At 31.9% G+C, this 11,755-nt stretch overlaps 1 protein-coding gene across 1 annotated transcript; it reads left to right on the top strand.

Annotated features, from left to right (window-relative positions):
- The first annotated feature begins 10,500 nt into the window (after nt 1-10,500).
- LOC139870847 (uncharacterized) lies at nt 10,501-11,313 on the top strand. The gene has a single exon (XM_071858617.1). It carries the CDS (start codon nt 10,501-10,503, stop codon nt 11,311-11,313), a length of 813 nt encoding a protein of 270 aa, XP_071714718.1.
- The last annotated feature ends 442 nt before the right edge of the window (nt 11,314-11,755 follow it).

The raw sequence follows: 11,755 nt of genomic DNA, 5'->3' as shown, positions 1-11,755 counted from the left end.
GCTTTTAGTTGCAATTGTTCTATTTACAAGTGATATTCGTTTAAATAATAAAAGGTGAAGACAAAAGACAGATTCGATGAATTGAAGACGCAAACGACTAAAAAGCTCAAAAGTACAAAAGACAATCAAAAAGGTTCCAATTATTGATAAGAAACGTCTCGAAATTACAAGAGTACAAGATTCAAAACGCAAAGTACAAGATATTAAATTGTACGCAAGGACGTTCGAAAATCCGGAACCGGGACCAGAGTCAACTCTTAACGCTCGACGCAACGGACTAAAAATTACAAGTTAACTATGTATATAAATATAATATAATATATAATTAATTATATATATATTATATTTATAAATAAAAACCGTCGGCAGAGAAAGACTCCAAGGGACTGAGCTGTAATTTCATTCTCCGCGACTCGCGGAGTTTGAAGGCCAAAATGGCCGCGAGTCGCGGAGCCCCCAGTTTTGAAACTCCCTATAAAGCAAACCGAATTCTGATCATTTTCATCCATCTTTTTCTTCTTCTTCTCATACGTAAAATATATATATATATATATATATATATTTATAATTTATATTTTAATTTTAATTATAATTCTAATAATAAGGGTATGTTAGCGAATATTGTAAGGGTGTAAGTCGAAATTCTGTCCGTGTAACGCTACGCTATTTTTAATCATTGTAAGTTATGTTCAACCTTTTTACATTAATGTCTCGTAGCTAAGTTATTATTATGCTTATTTAAAACGAAGTAATCATGATGTTGGGCTAATTACTAAAATTGGGTAATTGGACTTTGTACCATAATTGGGGTTTGGACAAAAGAACGACACTTGTGGAAATTAGACTATGGGCTAATTAATGGGCTTTATATTTGTTTAACTAAATGATAGTTTGTTAATGTTAATATAAAGATTTACAATTGGGCGTCCCTATAAATTACCATATACACTCAATCGGACACGATGGGCGGGGTATTTATATGTACGAATAATCGTTCATTTAATCGGACACGGGAATGGATTAATAGCCACTAGAATAATTAAAACAGGGGTGAAATTATGTACAAGGACATTTGGTATAATTGATAACAAAATATTAAAACCTTGGGTTACACTCAGTCGACATCCTGGTGTAATTATTAAACAAAGTATTAAAATCTTGTTACAGTTTAAATCCCCAATTAGTTGGAATATTTAACTTCGGGTATAAGGATAATTTAACGAGGGCACTCGCATTTTATATTTATGACTGATGGACTGTTATGGACAAAAACCAGACGGACATATTAAATAATCCAGGATAAAGGACAATTAACCCATGGGCATAAAACTAAAATCAACACGTCAAACATCATGATTACGGAAGTTTAAATAAGCATAATTCTTTTATTTCATATTTAATTTCCTTTATTTTATATTTAATTGCACTTCTAATTATCGCACTTTTATTTATTGTTATTTAATCGCACTTTTAATTATCGTACTTTTTAATTATCGCAATTTTATTTTATCGCACTTTTATTGCAATTTCATTATCATTATTTATTTTACGCTTTAAATTAAGTCTTGTATTTATTTATTATTTTACATTTGGTTTTAACTGCGACTAAAGTTTTAAAATCGACAAACCGGTCATTAAACGGTATAAACCCCCCTTTATAATAATAATATTACTTATATATATGTATTTGTATTTTTATAAAAGTAAACTAATATAGCGTTAAGCTTTGTTTAAAGATTTCCCTGTGGAACGAACCGGACTTACTAAAAACTACACTACTGTACGATTAGGTACACTGCCTATAAGTGTTGTAGCAAGGTTTAAGTATATCCATTCTCTAAATAAATAAATATCTTGTGTAAAATTGTATCGTATTTATTAGTGTTTCGTTGTAAACTTCAAATAGTATTTTATACCCCTTAGCTTTGACATCAATCACCCTTCAAGTCTGGTAGCCTAAGAATTAGGGAAATGGCCCCTAATTGACGCGAATCCTAAAGATAGATCTATTGGGCTTAACAACCCCCATTCAGGTTATGGATGGTTTAATACTTCGAGATTATTATACAGACGAGAGGTTCTGTTTTGGGGATATTCTATGCATTAAGTTAACGTCGGTTACCAGGTGTTCAACATATGAATAATTTTTATCTCTATGCAGTTTGCGAAATGCCTGATAAGAGATGTGTTATAAAAATGAAATCTTGTGGTCTAGAAAACTAGACATGTTTTGCGAAATGCCTTTTCTAGGAGTTTACTTATAGGAGTGGAAATTTTAGAAAAATCTTTTACGAAACGTCGGTAAAAACCGGCATGCCCTAGAAAACTACTAACTCCTCTAACATTGGTGGGATGTGGAAGTTTAGCAATTATATCTACTTTAGCTCTATCTACTTCAATTCCTTCATTTGAAATTTTATGACCAACAACGATGCCTTTTTTAACCATGAAATGGCATTTCTCCCAATTAAGTACTAGATTTGATTGTTCGCATCTAATAAGCATTCGTTCAAGATTAACTAGACATGTTTCAAATGTATCACTGAAGACTGAAAAGTCATCCATGAAAACTTCCATGCATTCTTCTATCATGTCGTGAAAAATCGCCATCATGCACCTTTGAAAGGTAACAGGGGCGTTGCAAAGTTCAAATGGCATGCGTTTGTAAGCAAAAGTACCATAAGGGCACGTGAACGTGGTTTTTTCTTGGTCCTCGGGTGCTATTGGAATTTGAAAATATCCGAAAAAACCATCAAGAAAACAATAGTAACTATTTTTGGCTAATCTTTTCAACATTTGATCAATGAAAGGTAAGGGAAAGTGATCTTTTCTGGTGGCATCATTTAATTTTCTATAATCAATACAAACACGCCATCCAGTTACAGTCCTAGTAGGAATAAGCTCATTTTTCTCATTTGTGATGACAGTTATGCCACCCTTCTTAGGTACGCATTGAACGGGGCTTACCCATGGACTATCAGAGATTGGATAAATTAAACCTGCATCTAGCAGTTTAATTATTTCTTTCTTAACAACATCTTGCATATTAGGATTTAGTCTTCGTTGGCGTTGCACATACGTTTTATGACCTTCTTCCATAAGGATTTTATGTGTGCAATACGAAGGACTTATGCCTTTAATATCATGAATTTTCCATGCAATAGCTGGTTTATGAGCTTTTAGCACAGAAATGAGTTGAGATTTTTCATTTTCAGTAAGAGAAGACGATATTATTACAGGTAATTCAGATTCACCATGTAAATAAGCGTATTCCAAATGGTTTGGAAGTGGCTTTAACTCTAATGTCGGCGGTTCTTCTATCGATGATTTATATCGATATCTGTCTTCTTCTTTTAGCATTTGAATTTCTTCTGTTGTTGGTTCATATCTATTAGCCATAAGTGTAGCTAACATTTCAGTTTCATCAATTGGTTCAGTTCCTTCTCCTAAAGAACATTCTTCTGTTCCTTGTAATTCTGGAAATTCTTCTAACAATTCTGCATGTGAATCTATAGTTTGAATATAATAACATGTATCATCTGCAGATTGCGGTTGTTACATGGCTCTATCGACTGAAAAGGTAACACTCTCGTCCTCTATACTTAGGGTCAGTTTCTTACCGAACACGTCTATTATTACTGTAGCTGTGTTTAAGAATGGTCTTCCTAATATGAGATGAACTCGAGAATCTTCTTCCATGTCCAGAATAACAAAATCTACTAGAAATACTAAAGTACCAACTTTAACTAGCATGTTCTCCATTATCCCTCTAGGATATTTTACTGATCGATCGGCTAGTTGTATACTTATTCATGTTGGTTTCAATTCTCCAAGGTCTAGTTTAGCGTATAGTGAATACGGTATTAGATTTATACTAGCACCTAAGTCTGCCAATGCTTCTATTAAACTAAGACTACCCAGAAAACATGGAATTGTGAAACTTCCTGGATCTGATAATTTTTCTGGTATCTTATTCAACAGCACTGCAGAACAATTAGCATTCATAGTAACAGCCGAGAGTTCTTCCATTTTCTTTCTATTTGTGATTAGATCTTTCAAGAATTTAGCATATCTTGGCATTCCTGAAATTACATCAATGAAAAGAAGATTGACATTTATTTGTTTAAACATATCCAAGAATTTGGATTGCTCGGCTTCAAGTCTTTCTTTTCTCATTTTACTAGGGTAAGGAAGTGGTGATTGGTATGGTTTAACATAAGGTTTTGCCTTAACTGTGTTATCTTCATTAACCTTTTCAACTACCGGTTCTGTTTCCTTATCTTGATCAGGCTGTGGTTCTTGTGTAGTAGGAATAGAGTCATCAGAAATTACAGGTATTTTAGGTGGTTTAAGTGTAATACCACTTCTTGTGGTAATGGCTTTAGCTGTTTCATTCCGGGGGTTAGCATTTGTATCACTAGGTAGACTTCCCGATTTTCTTTCACCTATCAATCTTGCTAGGTTGCTCACTTCTTGTTCCAGAATTTGAATTGAAGCTTGTTGATTTCTAAATGCTTGAGCATTTTTTTCATTCGTTTGTTTCTGGGATGTGAAAAACTGCGTTTGAGATTCAACTAGCTTCGACATCATATCTTTTAAATTTGACTTTTTATCATCGATTTGTGGTGATTTATTTTGAAAAATAGGTCTTTGCTGATTGTAAGTATTGTTGGATACTTGTTGATTGCTAGGACCTTGTTGGTTGTTGTATGGAACATTTCGGTTATAATTCTGGTTTTGATTGTAGATCGGTCTTGGCGGTTGATAATTATTCAGATAATTATTTCCAGGTATTTGGTTAATGTATGAAACATTCTCTCTTTGTTCCATTGTTTGTTCAATACTGAGACAATCTTTTGTCAAATGTGGTCCTCCACACTGCTCACAACTAATTCTTATTGAGTGAATATCTTTAGTCATATTTTCCATTCGTCTCTCGACAGCATCTATCTTTGCAGAAATGGAATCGAAGTCATGGCTAGAATCGGCTCTAGCCGATTTAGATGATCTAACGGTATCTTTTTCTTGATGCCACTCATGTGAGTGGGAAGCAGTATTATCAATAATTTTGTAAGCGTCAGTTGCGATTTTCTTCATAATGGAACCACCAGCTGCTATATCGATGTCTTTTCTTGTAGTGATGTCCCATCCTTGATAGAATATTTGTACTATTTGACAAGTGTCTAAATCATGTTGCGGACATCCTCTTAATAACTTTCCAAATCTTGTCCACGCCTCATATAGGGTTTCATTTGGCTTTTGTGTGAACGTAACAATTTCTCCTTGAAGTCTTACGACTTTAGATGCCGGAAAGAATTGTTTAAGAAAATTTTCAACTAAAACGTCCCATGTATCAATCGCCTCTTCAGGTAACGATTCTAACCAATCTTTGGCTTCTCCCTTTAAAGTCCAGGGAAATAACATGAGATATATCTGTTCATCCTCCACTTCTCTTATTTTGAATAAAGTACAAATCCTATTAAAGGTACGAAGATGTTCATTTGGATCTTCCTTCGGTGCACCACTAAATTGGCATTGATTTGTTACCATGTTTAGGATTTGTCCTTTGATTTCATAATCTGGCGCATTAATGTCTGGTTGAGTAATTTCGTGACCTTGGCCAGTGCGTTTAGCTCTTATTCGGTCTTCCATACTTAGAGGTTCCAGATTTTCTATGATTGAATTTGTTGAATCTGAATCACTAGAGGATTCTGATTTAATGGGTTGTTCCTCGACAATCTCTGTTTGAATGATTGGTGGTTCCGGAGGAAAGATTAATGGTTCAGGATCTCTGAATTGTCCCTGAATATCCTCCGGATTCTCAATTGTGACGTCTGGTTCAAAAAATGGATTATCGGAAATTTGAATTGGAGTACTTGATCGACTGGATGACGATTCTAAAGAAAAATCAACAGCGGCAATATTAGCTAGATGTCTTGATTGAGTTACAGGTGGTGAACGTATGAAAGGTGGTGAACGTTTTGCTCGGTGCATTCACTGAATATCCTATTAGTTATAAAAGATAAAAATTATATAAGTTATCAAATTTAATAGACTTTTCTGATTTTGCCCACGTTTCGAATAGCCAATAGATGCAGCAGATAGCCAGGACCCTTTAAATCGGAAGCCCACAACTCGCCACTAACAAATCCAACTATTACTACGAACCAGAAAATTTTGGATGTCTATCAATTTAACCACTTAAAATAATTTTTCGTTGAAATTTAAAGAAATTTTAAAGAAGAAATAGAAAATTCTCTGTCCTAAAAACTAGAGCGTCGAGAAATGAGAAAGAAAAAGAGCGCGTCGAAAAACGTCAAAAAATAAAAAGTCGAAAAATAATAAAAAGAACGTAGCGCGTCGGAACTTAAAAATCTAAAAACTAAAAATTAAAAGCTACGTCTAAAAATATTAAAGCTTAAAAGAAATTCTATATCCAAAACGGTAATAACTTAAAAAGTACTAAAATCTTAAAACGGCGTCGCAAAATTCTAAAGCACTTAAATCTTAGTCTAAAGAAAAAGCACTTAAGGAATTTTATGGCAAAGCCTAAAAATCTAGAAATAAAAATAACTACGGCAAAATAATATACTAAAAACTAAATACGAACGAAAAATACAAATATTACGCTAAAACAAATAAAAAGATACAAAATATAAAAATAAACTTAAAGTTGTAAAAAATACAATTTTTATAAAAATATTATTTTTATATTATTTATTTATAAAAGTATTAATTTTATAATTTATTAAAACTAATTATAACTAAATATTACAAATTAAATAAAACTAAACTAAAACTAATATTAGAAATTAATTAATTAATAAACCCTAATTAGGGTTAATAATAATTATTATAATTAAATTAAACCCTAAACTGTCGGCTGAGGTTACCAGGCTTGTCAAATCACCTCATGCGATCGCATGAGGTGTTAGTTGGTTTTCCATGCGATCGCATGGATTCGGGTACCAGGCCTGGATATAGGCTGCTACAGTTCGGACCGTATACTTATATTATTTTTTTTCTATTTTTAATATTAAATAAAATATTTACATAAATAAATAAAAACTTATATTTTAAAAAAACTAAAATAAAGAAACTTTAAAATTATATATATATATTTAACAAACTCTTAAAAATATATAATTTTTTTTTTCTTTTTATATTTTTGTATTTTTAATAATTAAAACGTATTTTTACAAATGCGTATTTTTACAAAAGTAAACTAAGAATCTTTTTTTTATATATATAACGTTTCGCTTTCGGCGTTTAAGCTTTCCCCGGCAGCGGCGTCAAAAATACTTGATGTTAAAGCGAAGGGGTATAAAATAGTAGTATTTTTACAAGGAAATACTATTAAATACGATACAATTTAACGCAAGATATTTATTTATTTATGGAATGGATATACCTAAACCTTGCTACAACACTTATAGGCAGTGTACCTAATCGTACAGTAGTGTAGTTTTTAGTAAGTCCGGTTCGTTCCACAGGGATCTTAGCCAAGTTTAACGCTATATTTTTAAAACTATATTTGTATATAAGTAGTATTATTATTATTAAAGGAGGTTTTTACCGTTTAATGACCGGTTTTTCGATTTTAAAAAAACTTTAGTCGCAGTTAAAATCTAATGTAAAATATTAAAAATAAATATAACTTAATTTTTAAGCGTAAAGTAAATAACGATAGTGAAATTGCGATAAATAAAAGTGCGATAAATAAAATGACGATAAATAAAATTGCGATAATTAAAAAGTGCGATAATTAAATATGAAATAAATGAATTATGCTTATTTAAACTTCCATAATCATGATGTTTGATGTGTTGATTTTAGTTTATTACCATGTGTTAATTGTCCTTTGTCCTGGATTATTCAATATGTCCATCTGGTTTTTGTCCATAACAGTCCATCAGTCATAAATATAAAGTGCGAGTGTCCTCGTCAAATTATCCTTATATCTGAAGTCAAATATTCCAACTAATTAGGGACTTAAACTATAATTACACCAAGTGTCCTTGTATATAATTCACCCCTATTTTAATAAGTCCATTGATTATTAATCCATTCCCGTGTCCGGTTAAATGAACGATTATTAGTACTTATAAATATCCCACCCATCGTGTCCGATCGAGTATATATGGTTATTTATAGGTACGTCCAATTGTAAATCTTTATATTAAATTAACAAACTATCATTTAATTAAACAAATATAAAGCTCATTAATAGCCCATAGTCTAATTTCCACAAATGTCGTTCTTTTGTCCAAACCCCAATTATGGTACAAAACCCAATTACCCAATCTTTAATATTTTAGCCGAACATCACGATTACTTAGGTTTAAATAAGCATAATAATAACTTAGCTACGAGACATTAATTTAAAAAGGTTGAACATAACTTACAATGATTAAAAATAGCGTAGCGTTACACGGACAGAATTTCAACTTACACCCTTACAACATTCGCTAACATACCTTATTATTAAAATTAAAATTAAAATTAAAATTAAAATTAAAATTATAATATATATATATATATATATATATATATATATATATATATATATATACACACACGTGAGATTGAGAGGAAAGAAAAAGATGTGTTTTATTTGGCAAAATTTATAGATGTGGCCAGCATATTGGGGTCATGCGACCGCATGACATTTCTACTTCCTGGCCATGCGATCGCATGGCCAACTGGGAGAGCTCACATGTTGTTGTTTTCTTCTTGCCGACGGTTTTATTAAATATATATAATATATAAATAATTTTAAGAATTATTTATATATTATATTATATTTATGTGCATAGTTGACTTGTAATTTTTAATCCGTTGCGTCGAGCGTTGAGAGTTGACTTTGGTCCCAGTTCCGGATTTTCGAACGTCCTTGCGTACAATTTAATATCTTGTACTTTGCGTTTCGCGTCTTGTACTCTTGTAATTTTGAGACGTTTCTTATCAATAATTTGAACCACTTTGATTGTACTTTGTACTTTTGAGCTTTTTGGTCGTTTGCTTCTTCAATTCGTCGAATCTGTCTTTTGTCTTCACCTTTTATTATTTAAACGAATATTACTTGTAAATAGAACAATTGCAACTAAAAGCTTGTCTTTTTGAGGGATAATGCTATGAAATATATGTTCGTTTTTAGCATTATCAGTTCACAACCTAAGATTCCTCTGTCTTGCTTGCCTTGAACATACACGAACGAGACAAGACCATTATCTCGTCTCTCTCAATATATCTCTCATTTGTGTATGGTGTTTCTTGGTGTCAAATGTCCTCTCTTTTTCTTCTTATGTATGTAACCTTTAAATATATAATAAACCACCAAAGCTAGTGAAAAGTTTTCATTAATCACTATATTAATGACCATATATTCAAGTAATTAAGTTTTAATTTGATGTTCATTAACAACTAATGCAACAATAATTTAGTAATACATATATATATATTTTTTTAATTACTAACATAATGGCACATTTTATAAACTATCAAGAAAATTAGTGAGCGGATTGATTTTGGGTTAAGCCGGATCCAAGTTCCAGCAAATCAAAAACGATTAAAATAGATAAAAATAATATTTGATTATTAAAAAATGTTAGTGTAATATTTTAAAACTGTATATTCAGTTTAAGTGAACACTCTACACAGAGAGAATATTTAGTACACTACAATAATTTATTAGCTAGTACTCCCTCCGTCCTACTTGAAGTGTTCACATTTTTATTTTGGGATGTCCCATTACAAGTGTCTTCTTTGTATTTCAACCAATGAGAAGAAGTTATTTTAGAGAGAGAAGAATTCTGATTGGTGAAAAATGAAGTTAGTGAGATTTTCTAAAATTGTGTGCAAAAAGAAAGTGGACACTTGTAGTGGGACGGAGGGAGTACTAGCTATAGGAGGGAATGTTTGGTATTTATTGTTGTCATTATTAATTATTTAATTATTAATGCTAATAATACTCCCTCCGTCCCATCTTAAGTGTCCACTGTTGACTTTTCAAAGTCTTTCTTTGTCAACTTTGACCGTAAATATTTTTTATTTGTGCTATATAATATTTGATGGAAATTATATGAATGAACTGAGTTTTAAATGTGTTTTCATTCCATATAATTTTTATCAAATACTATATAACACAAATAAAAATATTTACGGTTAAAGTTGACAAAGAAAAACTTTGAAAAGTCAACAGTGGACACTTAAGATGAGACGGAGGGAGTAATTAATAATAATACTACGGAGTAATATACTGCATTTGGTTAGTGTAGTGATATATCCAACAATGATTTTGATAAATCCACTCATTTTATGCACTGCTTGTTTGTACTGTACAATCTGTTAATGCACATAATGAGTAAATTTATCAAAAACATTGTTGGATATATCACTATCCATTTGGTTATTTATCGGCTATAAATAGAAATCCAAGCAATTCATTTCAAACTCACCAAAAAGAATCACTAAAAAACATAACTACAGATCAACTTTAAAATGTCAGAAAGCCTCTCAGATTCGGATTCAGCAATGCTCGATTTCGTTCGACAATACCTTCTCGAAGATCCCGATATCGAGTCACCTTTTCCACCCACAAATACTTCGTCACCTGATAAACCAAATTTCAGCCGGAGTTCAAGTTTCACAAGTCCCTTTTCGTTTGATAATTCCATCGAACCATCATTTTGCATCGATACATTTGTCGATTCACTTACTTCTGTCATAAGTACTTCATCCAAATCATCAGAAGTTAATAGTAACACATTTTTGCATGATAATTTACTAACGAGTTCATGCAGTGAGTCAACTCAAAGCCAAAGTAAAACCTACACTCGTACTCAATCTCAATCCTCAATTAATCATACTCCAAATGTCTTTCAAGTTACTAACTATTGGGAAGGTGGGCCACCACTTGATAGTCCAAGTTCATCGTATAATATTGAAGAGATCAAACCACAATTTAAAGTTGATTTTGGAAAAAATGAAAAGGTAATTAAGAAAAATGACCAAAAAAATAAAGACTGGAGAAGGTTTAGAGGCGTAAGAAGACGTCCATGGGGAAAATTTGCAGCCGAAATAAAGAATCCGAATAAAAAAGGTGCACGAATTTGGATTGGAACGTTTTCAACACCCGAAGAAGCTGCGTTGGCTTATGATCAAGTGGCTTTCAAGATTCGTGGTTCACGAGCTATGGTTAACTTTCCACATCTGATTGGTGTAAAAACGATAAATCCGTTATGTTCTTTGTCTGAAGCTGCATTGGAATGTAAGTTGAAAGGTAAAGGCTTCATACAAAAAACCGAAAAGTAGTCCGGATCATGTTAATTAATTTCGGTATTTGTAGTTCTTAAAAAGAAAAATAAGGACTTTGTATAACTTTACAGATTCATTTCTTTGACATTTTATGGTCTCAAGGATCTACATTGAAATCAATATATAAAAGCTTTTGAGATGTCAAGTTTAAGTTATGTACAGTATTTGGGACGGGTTATGCAACTACGGGAGATGAACACGCGAGTTATTTAGTCCTTCTGGATGATCCCAAACTATGTCAAAAAAAAATTGCAAATGTTGACACTTATGACTGTGACTTATTTTGTTTGTTTGAATATTCTAAATGGAGGATGTTTAGTAGTGTCAAAAATGAATTTGTCATGGGCAGAAATAGTTTATGTTGTTAAATTTTCTTTCCTGCAGCATCTAAATTCAGTTAATGTTAAAAAGTTCAAGAATGCCAACTTAAACTGCAGAC

The sequence above is a fragment of the Rutidosis leptorrhynchoides genome, chromosome 10 (genome assembly GCF_046630445.1).
Source record: "Rutidosis leptorrhynchoides isolate AG116_Rl617_1_P2 chromosome 10, CSIRO_AGI_Rlap_v1, whole genome shotgun sequence".
NCBI lineage: Eukaryota > Viridiplantae > Streptophyta > Magnoliopsida > Asterales > Asteraceae > Rutidosis > Rutidosis leptorrhynchoides.
The sequence above is the reverse complement of the archived record's forward strand: the minus strand, read 5'-3'. Positions and strand labels throughout refer to the sequence as shown.